Source organism: Mastigoproctus giganteus, chromosome 6 (assembly GCF_048544385.1).
Source record: "Mastigoproctus giganteus isolate SK-2022 chromosome 6, ASM4854438v1, whole genome shotgun sequence".
NCBI classification, from domain to species: Eukaryota; Metazoa; Arthropoda; class Arachnida; order Uropygi; family Thelyphonidae; genus Mastigoproctus; species Mastigoproctus giganteus.
This window is the reverse complement of record NC_143580.1, coordinates 229917335-229937601: the sequence shown is the minus strand read 5'-3', so window position 1 is coordinate 229937601 and position 20267 is coordinate 229917335. Positions and strand designations below refer to the sequence as shown.

The 20267-nt window shown below is 34.9% G+C and overlaps 1 protein-coding gene across 1 annotated transcript in view; it reads left to right on the top strand.

Annotated features, from left to right (window-relative positions):
• RyR (Ryanodine receptor) overlaps positions 1-20267 on the top strand; it is an 841404-nt gene that overhangs the window by 380595 nt on the left and 440542 nt on the right. Inside the window, exons 50-51 of the mRNA XM_090376454.1 lie at positions 2657-2780; positions 10914-11157. Coding sequence (XP_090232580.1) covers positions 2657-2780; positions 10914-11157 — 368 coding nt within the window. The remainder of the gene's footprint in view (positions 1-2656; positions 2781-10913; positions 11158-20267) is intronic.

Genomic DNA, 20267 nt, shown 5'->3' with positions numbered 1-20267 from the left:
AATTTAAAATCTAAACGGTCAACTTTCTTTGTTACCATTCAATTGCAGCATTTCCTTTACAAGAAAATTTCATTACCAATCAATTACGTCATTTCTGTTACAAGAAAATTTCGTTACCAATTGATTTTACTCTAGTGCTGCCATAGATGTTTTCACATCAAAAATAGGAACATATCTGCTGTGGTATTATGTTTATTGTGCATATATGGACATGCCATACATAGTTTACTTTTGCATTTGCTAAATTTCAACTGATCCTGCTGATAAAGACAGGCAATATAATCTGCTGTATGTGGGAAGGTTTTACTTCCATTAATGCCATCAGGATTATCAATCATTTGTCAGTTGGTGGCATTGCATGCTACATGACCTATATTAGGATTTAATGGGTCCTTCCCAGTTTTAACTGAGCCCGCAGTGCAATTTTTTCTGTGATACCCATATAGAATATCATTACTTATCTTTTTTTATGGCATGGTAATTTATTAAAAGATCATAATTTAAGGCTAAAGGCTTACTAATGTTGTAAATTAATGCCTTTAATGCTTCCTGTTAAATAGGTTAAGCATTGAGCTAATTTCTTAATATTTTGGTAATTCAAAATATTCAGCATTTAGCTCAAGTACAACTTTTGATAGTAAAGTTCAACTTTTCAAATTCAAATTTTTTCAGCTGTTGTCCCTATCGCTACTAGCAGATCATGGATACTAACAGTGTTATATACTTTATTTCTTATTTTATGCAATTCAACTGAAGAAGATAAATAAATAAATTTCTTCTTATACTCTGCATAGCTCCAGCTGTGCAGAGTATAAGAAGAAATTTATTTATTTATCTTCTTCAGTTAATTGTTGAGAGTGTGTAATTTAAGGATATGGGGACAGCACAGAGTTCTACAGTATAGATGCTACCTTTAGAAGGGAGTTTCTTGACTATGATAATGTTGGAAAATAATGTTGCTGCACCAACATGGCTGTCAGTTTTAGACTCATCCATGTAGATTGGTGTGTACTCACTGTGCTGAGTTCTCAATGCAGTATGTTCTGTTGGAACAAGATGTGTTTTCCCCAGGTTGCCAATGGGGCTCACATCTGGTGAGTATGGGCTTGGCAGACCCAGGATCCTGAGCTGGATATCATCATTCTTCTCTTTTTTGGTGATTCCCTTCTCTCTCTCTCTCTCTCTCAGGGTAACTCAAAAATTTTTTTGCCTGGTGCAGCAAAAGCCTCAGGCTTCCTTGCATCATATGGCTAATAATGATAATAATAATGATAAAAGGTTGCACAACATTATATGATATGTACAAGATGGGATTGTATGAGAGGCAGGCTTTATCTTACTAAGGTCAAGTTGCCAGTCAGTCTGCAGTGAGTGAAGAAATTTCCTGGTTGGTGGGTTTATAAATGGATGAGTTCTGTAAAGGTTTTCCCATTTAGGAGAGAATAGTCTGTTCCAAGTGTGGGTGGTTTGGATGCCCTTTGAGTTTTGCTGCTTAGTTTAATAAAAGAATTTGTCTGCGTAAATGTAAGGAGGTTTGATGTGCTTCAGTGTATAGGCTCTAAACTGTTGATATACAGTATGCCCCCAGTGTAAGACAAAGAGTACTGTGGTGCACGGATCAAACCAATGTAAAATGCTTGGTCTAGCAGAGCTATAAGCTACAAAACTGTATTCTATACGTGACCATATTAATGCATGGTACAAATGTAGTTTTACTACTTTTATTTAATTTATTTACATATTTTCATTTTTAGCATAGCCAAAATAAATTTTGATAATTTGTGACCAAAAGTTAATTTTAATCTGTGCTTGATTAAAAGCAAACTGGGATTGGAATGTAGCTGATACCCTGCGCTAACTGATAGATCAGTGTTTTATTGTAAAATTTCCCTTTGGGATGGGGAGAGAGAAGACTGGTAGATTTTGGGGAGAGGAGGAGCATATAGGATTTCTACTTGTATTTATGGGGTAGGAAAGAATCTTGTGTTTCAGTAAAATCTCACCTTTGTGTCTTATATATTCTTCTGTAACCAGGATATGATTACTGAAAATTGTCACAGGTAATAATTGTCATAATCATTGTCATATAACTATTTAGACATGTAAATTTGTAAAAAGTAATTTTAACTTCCTCTTAAGAAGTAAGATATTATAAAGTTACTTTATAATAAAATAATAATATGAGTTACCTTATATTAATTTCAATTATGGCCTCTGCTTATCTGGTCATATTCAGGAGGTGGGTCCATCCATAGCTTGTACCATTTGATTTGCTAACAGTTAAGGAGAAAGATCATAGAATAAAGTTCTAAATTCCTATTAAATGTATGTTGTTATCCTATGCAATGCCTTCATTATAAGATGAAACTTGGTTTTTAGATGAATTAAATAGAATTTCTTCTTAGTTTTTAGTTAACATGGTTTTAAAAATTGAAATTGAATATTAAATCCTTATTTTTGAATATCAGTTGTATACCACACATAGATAATTTTAGAATATCTCTAAAATACAAAAGAATTTGTAACTAAAAGAAAAATTTCAATTTATGTCATACTTTTTATGAATGTATACAGATACTAATAAAATCCAGATTTTTGTTTCATACATTTGTATATTAATTTTAATAATGGCTTCTATTTATCTTGTCATACTCAGGAGGTGGAGTCCATCCACAGCTTGTACCATTTGATTTGCTAACAGACAAAGAGAAAAGAAAGAATAGAGATCGATCCCAAGAACTTTTAAAATATCTACAATATGAAGGATATAAAGTTTACAGGTTTGATACCTTTAGTCTCAGTCATTTAAATATAAATATCTATTTTTCTGTATCATGCAGAGTTTGTGCTTAGATATAATATTGTCCTCACATGGACATTCTAGTAATTTTAAGATTGAAAAATAATTATCCTTCAACTCTCAAGAGTCTCAACGTTATCTAAGCAAATATAACAGAAATTTTTTCCTTGTAGTACTCTCTCACTCTCTTCCCCCTCCCCCTCCTCATATTGTCATAAATTAATATGACAAAGACTAACATGCATGACAATTAATTCTAAATCACTATTAACTGCCCTAAAACTAGTTTAAAAAAATGTGTCATGAAACAATGTTATCAAAAATTAAAAACTGTTGATCAACAAGTTACAACATAAAAAGAAAATTTCACCTGAATGCTTATTACTCTAATCAATAATCAAAGTCAGAAACCTAAAATACATATATGTTTTTTTTTTCTCCATAATTTACGAGTAGGTTCTCTCTCTTATAATTATAACATTTTATTATAAGGGTAAACTTTTTTTATATATACAATAAAACTGCAAACAGCTAAATTAACCTAAACTAACCTTTTTGAAATGTAATACAAGGCCAAAAACATATTAAAAATAAATAATTTGTATAAAAGAAAGCTAGCTATGCACATGTAAAGTTAACCTTCTTGAAGGAGGAAATTAATTATAACTAGCTAAAATTTTTGGATGTTTTTATGATCAGTTTGTAAAAGACAATTTGCAGTCATAAAAGCATCCAAACATTTGAGCTATTTTTTATTTAAATAGCAGTGCAACATCAAGGCAACTCTTGGTGTAATGCCTCCTCAATATAACTTCAATATACTAACCAGCAAACTCAGTTTTCTTAAAATCATGCATATAAAGAAGCTATGACAGGCAATGAATTTTTATAGCTTTCATAGTTTGAGCTTTTGTCCTGAACTGAATTATGTACACTTACTTACTTATAGTTTACATTCAAGTGATGTTTCAAAATTTGTAACCCCATTCATATGAGTGAATAATCAGTTTATAGTTTTATTTTCAAAACAAGAATATTTCAAAAAAAAAATTAAAATGCAGAATATCATATTTACCCAAAACTGGTGTGACATTTTTTTGTATTTTATTAGATTTCTCTCTAATAAAATATGAAAAACATACAAAAATTATTAACACATCAATATTTGATGCGTTTATCAGTGGCAAACTCAATCTGTGAGTTTAGACAATTTTAAAAGATGAATGTCTGCAAATCTTATAATACCTGGAAGGAAAAGGAAGGAGGCATATAGATGTTAAAGTGATTGTATAAATTATACAGAAAAATAACAAACTGTGCAGAAGAATGAATAACTACAGTTTTTAATACTTGGTTTCACCAGTTAGAAAGTGTATGAACTCACTGTAAAAAAAATAATAGTGGTCAGGTAACTATAATTTTTTTTATTCCAGTGATCCCATAAAAATCATGAAGTTGATGTCAAAAAAAGAAAAGTTGATGCTGAGTGTCGCATTTTTAATGAGTGGTGGCCAATTAATTACTTTTTTGCACTGATTAAGCATTTTTTTGCAATGATACCTTGTCAGTGTTCAAGGAATATAATTTGAAATGTCACTACACCACAAAACTTGCCTCAAATTATGATAAATTTCAACGGCTTTGCAGCAGAAGAAACTCTAAGAACTAACCCAAACTTTTCAGTCAACAACAGAAGATTTACTCATCAAAATTTATCTGCAGTTAGAGCTAGTTTTTGGGCCTCCCAAATAATTGCTGATGAAGGAAGGGATGGAGAATTTGTAAAACAAATATGTTTGGCAATTGCAGAAGTATGTCCTGAGAAAGTAAAGAATTTTGTGTCTAAGTTTATCTTCATCAACTGTAACAAGAAGAATTGAAGATTTAGGAGCCAATGTTCAAAATCAACTCGTAGAAAAAATTCATGAATTCACACATTTTTCAATAGCAGTTAATAAGAGTGAAGGTATAAGCCATACAGCTCAACCAGGGGCTCACATCTGGTGAGTATGGGCTTGGCACACCCAGGGTCCTGAGCTGGATATCATCATTCTTCTCTTTCTTGGTGATTCCTTTCTTCTCTCTCTCTCTCTCTCTCTCTCTCTCTCTCTCTCTCTCTCTCTCTCAGGGAATTAAAGAATTTTTTTTTTTTTTTTTTGTGGCTGGTGCAGTATAAGCCTCAGGCTTCCTTGCACCATATAGCTAATAATAATAATAATAATAATAATAACAAGACAATCACTTCCATCAAACTCTTCTGGCTCCAGCTGTGCAGAGTATAAGAAGAAATTTATATATTTATCTTCTTCAGTTAATTGTTTCCTGACAGATATCATTATGCCATTCTGGCAGCCTAAAGTGCATAGTACTCTTGAGGGAGGGAAAAATCCTGGTTACTTTAAAGAAATAGCATCTTCAGCTTTTTAATATTTTAATGTGGTGGTAATGAATTTTGCAGAGAAAAATGAACCAGCTGTGAAGAAAGAAAGAAAGGGATACCCTCTCATCATATTTTTTATTAGAGGCATGGTGCACTGGCTCTTAATTGTTACTGTACTGCAAAACCCCAAATAGACAAAAATCCAACCCCTTGTGAGTAAGAGCAATAATAAGTGATGGAATACATTAATTTATGGAGTAGTGTCATAGAAATTGAAAGGAACCAATAGATACATGCAACAATCTTGAGGTTGTTCCTTGACACTGTCACAGACATTCTCTCAGGTATGTCAAGCTGGGCTTGCTACCTGTGAGTCTAAACACAGATGGAACTGATATTTAAGTGACACACAAGGAAAGTGCTCCTAATTTTGGCAAAGAGCAATCGGTCTGTGACAGCTAAATCTTCTGCTTGCACCTTGATGATGGTGTGACTGTTAGTAACCCTGAGTATAATCCCCATGTGCAAGTCCTGAAAAACAGCACCTAGTATACTGGAGGTTACCACCCAGGTGTGAACCAGTGTAAGCAGGGATCGCGGTGTGATGCTCACAACTCACGGAGGAATGCCGCCCCTCTGTGTTACCAGGAAATACTAGGTTGTTTGTTTATTTGTTTGGAGATTTGTTAGCCACATCAGCATCTATGAACATAGTGCACCAGATAGTGACTAGAGGGAGTCCAAGTAGTATGCATGTGGGGAGCATTATGGAGGCCATGCAAGCAGCTGGGTACCTTCTTGCCATGCATATGCTATATCCAAAAATTTCATTACTTCATACATGCTGTATGAAGAATGCTGTAAGAGGAATGGTAACATCATCCATTCCTCTGTCAGCGCCATCTTCAGCTGGTGAACATTTTCTGGTGGGTGTGGACGTGCCCCTAGGCATCTCCCCAGAGCATCCCATATGTGTTCAATGGGATTTGGAGTGAGGGAAATGGGCAGGCTAATCCATACAAACAATGTCCTCACTTTCCAAAAGCATATTAACAGCTGCAGTGCGATGGGGTGTGATGTTATCATCCATAAACATGAACTCGAGGCCAATGGCACCTCACAACAGATGCACATGGGGAAGGATTACCTCAGTACAGTAGCAAGCGCCGGTTATAGTACCGCCTTCCAGTATCTGGAGTTGCGTACGTCCATCCAAGTTAATGCCTCCCCAGACGAGAACATCTGGACCGCCATATCGATCCCTTTCAGTGATATTTGAGGGGTGATGCTGTGTGCCAACCTCTCACCAGATTAGCTGACATCCAGAATCGCTGCTGAGACTGAATCTGCTCTCATCAGTAAAGAGTACCTTACCCCATTGCACTGCTGTCCAGTCCTTGTGTTTGATGCATCACTGTAAATTGTGAAACTGATGGGCAGGTGTTAAAGGGACACAGTGTACTGGCCGTCAGGCAAATAGTCCACCTTTGTGGAGTCGCCTGGCCACAGCAAACCATGATATCCTGCATCCTGTGCAGCTGGTTTGCAATGGATTCTGCTGTCTGGTGCCAGTCCCTCTTGGCCTGTAGGAGTATTTGGGGTCATCATCGGGTGTTGTTTTTCATGGATGACCACCACTGGTCCTTCGAACAGCTGTACCTGTCATTCTGAAGGTCAACCACACACGTGAGATGATGCTATGGACGATACCGAACTTTGTAGACACACTCCTCGCACTTCAACCTTCCTCGAGCTTCCCAATTATTCGACCCCAGGTAAAGCCATTCAGACATTGTCTGCTGGCCATTTCGTTGTCTGTAGCACTGTATGAAACCAATCGAATTGTGTAACAATCATGCTCACCATTCAATAATTTGCACATAACTGCTGCTTTTATCTGTTTTTGTGAGCCCTCTCATCATGATTTAAATTTTTGCATGTGCATGCACCAGCTTTCTACTGAACGGCCACAGTTATGAAAATCACCACAGGCTGTTTCATTTGATTTTGTGGTTGTAACCTTTAGAAATAGTGTTGGTCCTTAAGTTTTGCTCACCAGTGTATATCTCTATTGGGGATTACCCTGACTTCTAATCTCTCTTGGCATAAGTGTATTAAAAATATTGCTTCCTCTGCATCTAAAAAACTGGGTTTTCTCTTTTTCTCTTGGCTTTACTTTTCTTTCAAACAGTTGGCCACTCTGTACAAATCACAAATCCTCCCTACCACAGAATATTGTTACCGCATCTGGGGCAGTGCCCCCACAACCTCTCTCTCTCAGGCTTCTTGACTCCTGACTCCTCTTCTGTATGCCTCTTCTATAGAAGAGGCATACTCTCTCTCTCTCTCTCTCTCTCTCTCTCCCAAATCAGTGGCGCCTCCATAGCCAGGTGGGAAGGAGCAGCAGTGTGTAGCACATGCTTCTTGATTAGACCGGGGTTCAAGCCCGTCACCACCAAATATGGAGGATGTGGAAAAAGTCAGGGAATGACCACCGCATATTCCCAGAACAATATGGCCTTAGTTGCTAATGCTCTTAAAAAAAAAAAAAAAAAAAAAAAATCAAAATCAAATCAACCCAAATCAGTCCAAACATGCCGCAATCTAATGTCAACAAGTATCATCTTTCATCTCATCATCCTTCAACCCATGCACAGTACTAAGCACTGTAGGTTCTAATATCTCTTGCTTAAGGTTCTCATAAAAAAAAATAATAAAAATTACAAACACAAGTTAAACTTTGGGATCATATTTAATATAGAAATATTCCATTTAAACTAACAGCACTTGTCAATTTACACTCAAGTTAAATGGCATCCTTTGGGCACTGGATGGAGTGTCCATATAATGTCATTTGGCTTTTAATATAAAACTTTCATAAACTTTTTTTTTTCAAAATGGAATAAGAATAAATTTGCAATTATCTTAGAACCAGAAATCAGCTAGATGGATCCTAAGATAACCTCATAATTAAAGATCAAGTTTCTTTTGAACATTTATGGAGAAGAGAAATCTAGAATATATCCACCAATGACATCTCTAAATTAAACTTTAGGATTATAGTTCATATCGAAATATTTCATTAAAACAACTTTCTGTATATTTTATTGTTTATTTTTCTGTCCAAAATAAATACAGTACCTTACCAAAGCAGCAGGTCTTGTCATGCCAATAAGACTATAGATTGTATGTACAGCTACTGTTTTTTTAAAATTATACATCACATAAACTTGAAAAGCAAGCATTTTTTTAGCTTTTTTATTAAACTTAAAATGTGACGAGAGCTGCTTTGTCAGTTTTGTTGTGCATGTGAGTTGCAGGGTTGGTAATTGTAGCATATTGCTCATCTTGGGAAAGTTACCCATGTATTATATTGTGCCTTAATTTTTTTTTTTTAAGTGCAGTTGGAATAACAATAACTAGCATTCATGATTATTATCAAACAATAAGTAATGTATCACAGAGTTTGATTATCAGTGACCTATTAAATCATATCATAGTGTAAATTTGGCTGGCATTGTAGAACATGCTACAGTAAAGTTTTCTATAGTCATATTTAATTTACAGTTGTGACTGCAGCAGTTTTTTTATTTATTTGTTTTTTGTTTTTAAAAATTTTTCTTGTTTTTTAAACTTAAAACTTAGGATGTTATGCTCTGAAAAGTTTCCCAAAGTGAGTGATACACTATAATCATGGAAGTGACAGCATTGTTTCGCCGTTGTTTCAGAATATTTCACAATCTTTTTACAGTAGTCAAAGATCAGTGCACTTGACTACCAACAAAGCCATGAAGTATTAGGTTTCAAAAATCAGAATTTTTAAAAAATCTGGTTATAGCTAAGTTCCAGGCTTCTGCTAATTTTTTGGACTTAACATTTGGCTATTTAGCATTGAATTTTACATTTATTAATTTTTTTGTTAAGTAACTGATTGGAGTGGGAGAAAATGTCAACAGGTTTATAGAATATTTCATTAATGTTCTTTGATCTATTTTACAAATTTTGCACTCTTCAAATATTCATTGTAGTAGGTGGTAGATGACTTGCATCAACCGGTGAAATACCACCACTTTGCTTATTGGAGGCTTGAAGTGGTGAAACCCATGTTTAGTCTCTAGAGCAAAGTTTCCGGCATCCCCCTCCCCCCGCACTTCTCCTTCAACCCATGCACGGTACTAAGTACTATAGGTTCTGATACCTTTCGTGTTTGGGGTTTTCATAATAAAAAAAAGAAGAAAAAAAAGTAGCAACAAGATAGTCTTAGAAAGAATATAATGACTTTTCATTGGTGCATTTAAAAGTCCTTTCAAAATTGAAAAAATATAGTAGCGTAAAAATGGATTTAGTATACAAACTAAGAATTTGAATGTAAGAAATTGGGGGAAGCTAGTATTGGTTTCAATCACAAGGACAATACTTGACACGAGTGACATCTATTAGACAAGTGAAATATAAACTAATTCAGTTGTACCATTTTTTTTTTTTTTTAAGGGCTCACCTCAACCTGAACTGTCAGTTACATTCATTCACTCATTAATATTTGCCTGATAACCAGAGATTCTTGTACTTAATGAGACTGGGAAAAAAAAAAAAAAGTGAAAGCCATGATTATGCAGAAATACTATGTTATTGTCCATTCAATATTAAATGTGTTGTGAACCAAACATATATTTAGTGGTTTACTGTCCAGATTTTAAACTGCAAAACAAATGAATATTAACAAGATGGTAGTTGTTTACTTTGATATACACATAATTCAATGACAGTGTTTACAACATTGTACTCATATGAGATGAGAATAATTATTTGCTATTACTTAATCATCCCTCTTGCATTTTATTGTTTCTACTAAGATGCTACCATCTGATTGACTAATAAATCATGTGCATATGCCCTACTAATGTCAGACAGTGGGAAGAACTGAGAATTCTTAAAAACATTGTTTCTTAATTTGAGACTGTTCATCAGGTTTTAACTTAGCCTGTATCTGCAAAACATTTTATCAATTTAAATTTTTCAAAAAAAAAATTAGAAAATTCTAATAATTGATAGTGTACTCAAGTTTTCACAGGTTTCATTTTCTGCATATATGTCAGGAAAGGGCATGCATATTACTGTTTGACATTTTGTTTTTTCTTTGTTGTTTTTCATTGGCATGTGTGTATTAATCGATATACATATATACTATTGCTATTTATGTATATATAATATATGAGTTTGATATTAAATCTGCATGAAACTTGGTTTAATTGCATTGATTTGCATTTATTATGTATGCTCAGAGATCTGAATACTCTAATAAGATTCTTTGTTTCCCTTATTGTTTTTCCTCTCCTTTGTGCCTTTATTTCTGTCTTTTTTTGTGGTTGTTATTTTATTCTGTTGCTTAATCTAAACAAATAATTAACACACTTTTTTTTTATGGGTGCAAACCTAATTATTGTTGTGTATTTATGTGTGTTGTGTGCTTCATTTTTGCATTCATAATTTTTGAACTTCAATTTTTTACATTAAAATTGATTGTTTACATTTTCATACTTTTTTTTATCAATGTAATTTTTTTATGTACGTTTGTGCTGACTTTTATATTATTACACTCTAACCTATTATTTGGCATGTTTTTTGTTGTTGTCTGCTTTTTAATATATTTCAAAAAAACAAACAAACTTGTTTCTGTTTGCACATATGTTGTGTGCTGGCATTGTTGTGCTTGCTACTACCCCCTGATCACAGGAACGGTTACCATCCTGAAGCTCATGATCACACTTCCTCCAGACTTGGCAAGAAAGCTGATGTAGCTGACCGAGGATCTACCCAGATTGTGGAAGAACGTCGTTTTGCTTCTTCATTGCTAGAGAAATTGCTGCAGTACCTGGATGTTGCTGCTATTAACATGAAGCTTTTGAAGCCCAGTTCCAATTACAGTCACCGTAACAGTTTTAAAACATCAACACGAGATGTCAAGTTTTTTAGCAAGGTTTGAATCTTATTAACTCTTCTCTCTCACTTTCTGTCATTTTTAATCATAACTTTAAATTTAGGTTTAAAGAAAAAGTTAGAAAATTACTGAATTCAGATTTTGCTTTAAAAGCAAAAGAAACTTATATAATTTGTAAGCTTACAAAATGCAGTGTCAGTATATTATATAAAACTATTATAATATACTGAAACTGCAGTATATTATATAAAACTATTATAATATATTGAAACTGCAGTATATTTTTTATATAAAACTATTATATAAAATATTAGGAATTGCATTTCTGCAATTCCTACAACTTGACATTACGGTGGGAATAAATGTAACTGTTGGTGTCTTTGAAGACTATCTGCATTTTTTGTATAGAGCAGAAAATTTTTTCTGGATATGAAATGAAAAGAATTTACTTCATCCTTTTTCAGACATATGTTTTTCTAATTGATGATTATAGAATACACAAGGATAAATAACAAATATAAACGTCTCAGAGGTGAATAGAGAATATTAATACTGGAAACTATTGTGGATAACTTCTTTTTATAAATTAGAAACTAAGAAAACTTAAAATCCAGATTAAGGGAATAACACTCACTGCACTGAATTTTATTACGAGGAAAGAAGATAAATGAAATGGCTTTAAACATGAAAAAAATAAATATTAAAATATTTATGTTTAAGAATGTAAATAATTTAAATTTTTTAAATACTATTCCTATTAAAAAAAATAAAAAAATTTAATGCCCTCCCTTCAGAGATCTAGTATTGATTATTGGAAATAAAGTTTTAATGGTTTTAATAATCATAAGTCCTTCCTAAACCATAATTAAGCTTAGCTGTAAATTATCTTTCACATAACTCTTAGCCAGCTTACTATACAAATAAATCTATTTAAATGCTTGTTGCAAACATATTCTACATATTCATAGGAGAAATATTCTCTATGTATCTGAAGTTTGTTTAGAAACACCTAGCCATAAAATTTCATCTCTATTTATTACTGGTAGATCTCAGAAGAAACTTTATTTATTCATTTTTCTGAAAGGAAGAGCATTTTAAAAAAGTTAACAGCATTCTTAAAACAAAAATTTCCAATCAGTCTTATGTTACTGACCTTGCAAGCTGAAGAGTTTAGCTTAGAGAGTGTGTGCTTTAACCATTCATATGGAATGCATTATCATTGTTCATTAGAAATTAAAACAGTAAATTTTTTCAACGGTACTTTTATGGAAAGCATTTTAAACATGTTTATATTTTGCCTTACATTTTGCCTTACAACTCTCTTTATTATGCATTTTTTTTTTTTTTTTTTTTTTTGTGAAATAGGTTGGGTTAAATGTTGAGTGTGTTGAGTCTGCAAAAGTCAGTGTGTAGCCAGAAAGAATAAACATCCAATACAAAATGCAAATTTTATTAGAACTTAACATCTTCCATTATTTAGTAAGAGAGTACATTTGTATATTTCATATACATCAGAAATGTATACTTTTGAGCAGATATAAACAGCAACAGAAATTAATATAGATTATTGGAATAAATTAGTTGGAAAATTGGAATAAATAAATTAATTTGGAGGCATTATTTTCCATATTAAAATCGTATTTGCGACAGCATGATATAAAGGAAATGAATTGTGCAATATCTACATATTTTTTGGTCTCAAATGATTTTATTTGCTTTAAAAATTTCAAATGACTCACCCTGGGGTTAGTTCTTTATCTTGTAAAGAAACTCAAATTGTGCCTTGGATTTCTTTCACAGTTAATTTGGTAAGGTTCTTGGATGAAGCATTTATTTTTAAACCATTAAGGTAGAGTATTAGTGTTTATGCCTGAATCATTATTTGCATTCTGGAATGTTTAAATCCGGAGATGTTATTGTGAACATAAGTTTGTTATGCTTAATGTCTAATTGCCGAAAGTTCTTAAGAAAAGAAATCAGAAAACAATGTGCAGAAGTAGGTTAATTAAACATAATTTCCAAGTAAGAAAATATGATTGGTAGGGTTCAAAAGCAGCTGCAGTGATCTCATGAAGTCACATGAAGGATGTTTTGTATAGAAAACCCATTTATATCCAGACTAGCAACTCTTTAAAAAAAACTTTAATTTTAGCTACATCTGAAACTTTAATAGACATTGAAACCACTATATCTGATTGGTAAATGTCAGAAATATATACAAACATATTTAAACAGCATATTTAAAAACAAAAGAAAGGAGGAGATTGCCTTTCATTGTCATGCTTCTACCACACCTAAAAAAAAAGTTATTTACTTATAACTATTACAAGCCACTGCACTGTATTACATTCATCACTAATAGGCAAGTTGTTTTAAGATTTATTTTTATACTTTTATGAAAATCAAAAAAAAAAGGAAAAGACAGATTATCTTCCTTTTTGTCATGCTTCTACAAGGAGTGCTTAAAAAGTTCTGAAAATGGAATATAAAAGAGCATAGGCGCAAAATTATGTTAAATAATTTTTCACCTATTCTCATTTTCATTTTTGAATATATTGACCCCAATTCATTTTTTTAATTTTCATTTTTAAATATATTGACCCCAAAGTTTGATTCGCTTATTGTATTTAGTCTATGAAGAGTTTAATCCTTCAAAAAGAAATTCTTCTGGTTGGGCATTAAACTAGGGTTCCATATTATCTTTTAGCTTTTCATCTTTAAAATGAGTTCCACAAAGATAAGGCATGAGGTTTCTGAACAAATAGCACTTGGGGCCAGATCTGGCCTGTATAGGGAATAGTTTAATTGTTAAAATCCACATTCGTGAATTTTAGCCTTGTGCAACCTGAGCTTTATGCATTGGTGCATTGTCATGGCAAAACATGACCAAGCTTTTCTTGTCTTTTTTCTTGGATTGCACCTTTTAACTTTGGCATAAGGCTGGCATAATATTCCTGTTATTGTGGTTTTGGTGTAAGGTAATCAATTAACAATCCTGTTATGTTCCAGTAAATTGAGGGCAATGCTTTTTGCAGCTGATGGTTGGGTTTTAAATTTTTTTGTGGTTGGATCTTGCTCTTCCACCATGTGCTTTCTAATTTGGATTTAGGATCATAAAAATGTGACCAAGTTTCACCAGTCACCAAATGTTATAAAAACCTATTTGCCTTAGCAAGAATTAATTTTAAATTCTCCTTTGTTGACTCCACTCTCTTGTGTTGATTCATGTTTGTCATGAATAGAAAGAGTTCTGAGAACCCATCTCGTACAAACTCTGGACATTCCCAAATGCTCATGTATGAAATGCTTCCATAGGAAATGTTAAGGCACTTTTTCAAGTTAATACAATTTAATTTTTCTATTTCCTAAAGTTTTTCTTCAACAATGGCAGTTGTTTCAGAATTGATTGCTTCAGATGGCCAACCAGACCTTGGATTCTCATATACTGACTACTTTCCTCTTTTGAACTCTGTTGGGCCACCTTGTAACAATAGAATAACTGGTGATACTTCTCCAAACACTAATCCAGCAGTTCTCAAATTTTTTTCATCAGTGGGCCAATATTGATGAAAATACAATAATAGAAATTGTGGGTGGGCCATTTATTGGGTTAATACTGTGATAACACTACCATCCTTACATGAAAGAATGGTTAGAAAGAGAAGGGTTTGCAGGTGCATCTTGTTATCTTGACTGTGATAGTTGGGATTTTTGCAGTACCTATCAGTAACTAATTATTTTCTGCAAACCAATCCCTGCATTGGTATATACCCAGTTCTCTCCTTTTTCTCCATACTCGGAATTGGTCCTCAAAAAATTTAACACTAAATTTGATTAACAGAAAATATTTGTGAAAGTCCTGAACATTTCTTATTAACCATTTTCCACTACAGTTAGTATACAAGTCTTATGATTCTATAAAATTTGAACAAATATTTTCTTCACGTTTATACATAATATCATAAAAATGGTTGTGGCCTGCATACAAAAAGCTCACGGGCTGCACTTTGTGAAACCCTGCCCTACTCAAAAGCTAAAGAAATCAATTCTTCTACCACCTACTAACATAAAAATTGATATAAATTTTAGGACTAAATGGACAAGGTATAATATGATATGGGTTTAAATGAACTATATAATTTAACTATATCAGTGTAGATACACCATAATTTACCCATAAATTTAACTACATATGTAGTGTAAAGGCATCATTTAATTTTATCTCATATTGTGGCTACCTTCACAACAAGATACCTGGTATTGCACTACTTTGAACAAATAACGCTTCTCTAGTAGAGGAGACTACTGTTATTTATTCTCAGTGGGCACCACCACCCAGATGGCACTGTTTTGAAACTTGTTGGCTTACTCATCGGTGGACGGGCAGGTACCTTGATAATGCAAACATGCCATCACAGTTGTGAAGTTAATTCCACAATATGAGAGATGGTCAAATGGTGAAAGAATGATACTGTATTTAAAGACTAAATGCACAAGGCACAATATGATATGGGTTTAAATTAACTATATAATATCGATGTAGATACACCATAGTTAACTTCACAACTGTGATGGCAAGTTTGCATTGTCAAAGTACCTGCCTGCCCTCCAATGAGTAAGCCAACAAGCTTCGAAATGGTGCCGTCTGAGTGGTAGTGCCCACTGAGAATAAATAACAGTAGTTTCCTCTACTAGCAGCATTATTTATTCAAAGTAGTGCAATACCTGGTATCTCATTGTGAAGGTAGCCACAATATGAGATAAAATTAAACAATGCCTTTACACTATGTACGTAGTTAAATTTATGGGTAAACTATGGTGTATCTACACCGATCTTATATAGTTCATTTAAACCCATATCATATTATGCCTTGTGAATTTAGTCTTTAAATACAGTATCATTCTGTTCACCATTGGCATCTCTCATATTATGGAATTAACTTAACTGCCCACTGATGAGTAAGCCAACAAGCTTCAAAATGGTGCCATCAGAGGGAACCTAATATTCCCACAGTTTCTGAGAATAGGTAACAACAGCCTTCCCCATTGGGGAAGCATTGCCTATTCAAGGAGTTTGAGTTTTTGAGTGGTGTGAGTTGAAGGAGTTAGTCCTTTTCATTCTTCTACACCATTTTTTTTCTTCTTCCTCTCCTACTATAAATTTCTCTCTACTTTTTGCTTTTCTAAGTCTAATAGGGACAAGTGGATAGTAGAAATATAAATTAGCTTCGAAACGGTGCAGTCTGGTTGTGGTGCCCACTGAGAATAAATAAGAGTAGTCTCCTCTACTATAGAGGCATTATTTATTCATAGTAGTGCAATAAGGTATAAGGTATGTTCATGTCGGACGGCACCTGGGATTTCTCCCATCTCCGCGTGTGTTTTGCTGTATCGAGGACAGTACACCGTCAAGCCAGAGACTTGAAAGTGTGTGGGCCATGTCTGTGCAGTGTGATATGTTGTGCCCATTGTTTATCCGGCTTATTGGCCGCCAGGCCCCTAGTGGGGCCCAACGTTGCCCATACCCTGCCACGTGGAGGCTAGCCGGGTGATCCAGTATCACAACAAATTGCTCTGGCAGGTCCTGCCACCTAGTTTCCTGGGATTTCAGTGGCTAGGACCTATTAAAAAAAAAAAAAAAAAATTGCGTTTGACATTAATGCTTAATGGGATTGCTGTTAGGAAATCACTGGTTGGGGTTGAACGCTAAAGAGATGTGTTAAAGGCCAAATAGGTCGGGCAAAATTTTGATGTTATTAAATTTAGACATGTGAAGCTATACGCTAGCTAATAGTGTTAGTTGTCTTAGAGATTTACAGGAAACCGGTAGAATTTAGACGTTGATTAGAATTTGGCGGCATTGTTAAGGGTGTACTTCGGTTGATTTAGTTAGAGAGGGAGGGAGATTGAAGACTGGGGGGAAAACAGATAGAAGAATAGGGACGATAGAGTAGGCATCCCCAAAGAGGTCAGTGGAGACGAGCCCCACTAGGCGAAGTATTGGGGGGTAGGCAGGGAGGAGAGGAGACAGAGATCCGTCTCCTCTCTCCCCTGCCTGGGGATGGGGTTTTAAAGGGAACCAGGTTAGAGTACCCAGTTCAGATCGCCGTTGGCAGCAAAGCTGCAGAATGTCTTCATCGGTGTCATGTCCAAGGAGTGTCAAATCCGGTATGAGGGTTAATCTGCCCATCCCACTCCGGGGGTGGGATATGTTAGCTGGCAGTGGGGAACCCACCAGGCAAGGGGGTGGGAGAGACACACATTTACTTCATTCATAATCTGCATTCTCACTCTACTTGCATTCTTTTTTTTTTTTTTTTTTTTATTTATTTTTTTTTTTTTATTTAATTTTTTTTAAATACTTTTTTCTTATTTTATAATTTTTTTCCAAGTTTTTTATATATATATTTTTTTTTTCACTCATTCATCTTTTTCTCACATACCAGGAGGGGATGCAATGATGTGTAGTGTAAATTTAAATGCTAATTAAAACTAAGGTTAGTGTGTACTTAACTGTAGCATTTATGGTTTGTGTTCTTTTTCTCATATGCTTACACTTTTATTCATTCTTCTAGCTCTCATCTCATTTATTCGACTCTTACTTTCTGCACTGCACTCTCTGGGCACCTCAACTTACTGTTATTCTTCAGTTGTGGTGCAGGCCTAGCCACAAGTTTTTTTTTTTTTTTTTTTTTTTTTTTTGTAGGCCAGGGGAGAATGCAGTGATAGTGTTTATGTGGTTAGTAAATGTTTGTTAGTACAGTATATATAAAGTGATGTAAGTTATTTTTAACTTTGTATTCTTTCGGCCAATTACATTTGCTCTTCCACTCATTCCCATTTACTCTCTCTTTCCCTCATGCTAGGTCACTCTTTCTTTCACCAAAACTGCCATTTATTCCCTTTTACCATAATTCCTAGTTCACTCAGTTCCCAGCCTATTCATTGTCTTTCATTCTCATTCATTCATATTACATTGCATCCCTTTGCTACTAGCCTACTGATATTTTTCAGCTAATCTGCTCCCTGTACATCTCCCTCCCCTACGTGGTTACTTATTTGGCATGGGGCCCCAGGTTCCTACACATGGCAGAGTAATCCTGGGGAGGTTTGTCATGTCAGGTTTCTGTTAGGGTGCAGAATACTGCTATCCTGACAGTTTTTAAGTCATCGTCTGGGCGTGGTGGGAAACTTGGGCAATTTTACTATTGATTATTGTTTAATTGCTGGGGGACTGAATTGCCATTCTTTGCATTGCTCTGCGCATTTCGAATACTTTCTGTGTGAAAGATGTAAAAGCTTTATAATTTTGCTCTTCTATGATGAACAGATGTTCTCCCCTGGGAAGGGGACCAATCTGTGCTATTAGCTCTGTTCTGGGGATGTCATATATTATACATTCATATAGAATGTGTGCCCAGTCTTCACTTTTGCCACAGGTGCAGTTTGGGTCATCGGTCAGGCCTAAGGAGGTTAGTTTCGCCTTTAGGGAGCCATGACCTGTCAATATAAATGTTGTAAAAAGTCCAGGGGCATACCACTTAGGTGGCTTTGGGCTAACCATTGACACCCGTGGCAGAAACCGTTCGGTAACCAGACCTCTGGTTTCCTGCTCCCACTTTGTTTGCCATAGCTCGTGGAGCTTTGTGGCTATTCTTTTTCTTTCATCATTAGCATTAGAATTAGCATTAGTAGAGGCATTTGATGCAAGAAAGCAAGCTTATGCAGCATCAGCCAAAGAAAAAAAAAAAAAAAAAAAACCCACTTCCACTTCACCCCTCTGTTCGTTCAAAATACCTGTCCAGCTGAGCCTTAAACTTATTTAGGCTATCAACCTCCACCACAAGGGATGGCAGTCTGTTCCACCAACCAACCACCCGCTGGCTAAAGGAAAATTTCCGCACGTCTATCCTACATCTGTCTTTCCTCAATTTGAATTCATGCCCTCTCAGGTGATTTTTCTGAGCTAGAGGAAGAATCCCATCAGCATTGAGCATGCTTAAACCATTCAAGGCTTTATACACCTCTATCAGATCACCTCGCTGGTGCCTAGTCTCCAGACACTGTAATTTGCAAAACTTAAGCCTTTCTTCGTAAGAGCACCCCTTTGTTCCATTCACTAATCTTGTTGCCCTTCTCTGTACTCGTTCCAGCAGCTCTACATCCTTCTTGAAATGAGGCCTCCAGACCTGTATACAGTACTCTAGGTGTGGCCTGACCATTGCCTTATACAATGGAATAATCACCTCCTTATCCCTGCTGGAAAAATTCCTGTATATCATTGACAATACTCCATGAGCTACTCTTGCAGCCCGTCTGCACTGCTCAGAGAACTTCATATCTGCCTGCACAATAACCCCCAAGTCCCTTTCATTCTCTACCACTGTCAGTGTAGTACCACAGAGTTGATACGTTGCTCTGGGGTTGCTGTTTCCCATATGTAGTACTTTACATTTGTCAATGTTAAACTTCATTTGCCACCTCTCAGCCCATCTGCTCAACCTTTCCAGATCCTGTTGCAGCAGCATAGTGTCAGTAGTGTCCTTGACAACCCTGCCAACCTTTGTATCATCTGCAAACTTGGACATTAAGCTTGATATACCATCATCAATATCATTTATAAATACAGAAAACAATAATGGACCCAACACTGAGCCCTGAGGGACTCCAAGGTGTTGGCTGTGTCAAGGGCTATCCCCAGAAATTCTGTTGGTATACTCTTTTTCAATATATAATATAAGCCTTTTTTGGCTACTTCCAGGTAAAGTGGGAGAGTTCCGGCCAGCAACTGTAGTGCAGGTGTGCTTACTGTGCGACATGCTCTGGTAATAGTGAGTAGTATTGTCCTTTGTATTGATTCTAATTTATTCCTATTTCTTACTATGGCCGAGCGGATGAACCACGCACCGGCTCCATAGGTGATAACAGGTAGGAACATTGCACGGTATATGATTGCCAGGGTCTTTCTTTAGTCCCCAGTCTGCAATACCTGGTATCTCATTGTGAAGGTAGCCACAATATGAGATAAAATTAAATACCTTTACACTACATATGTTGTTAAATTTATGGATAAACTGTGGTGTATCTACACCGATATTATATAATATATATTTTAGAAACTGCAAAAGACATTGACATACAGTTTTTCA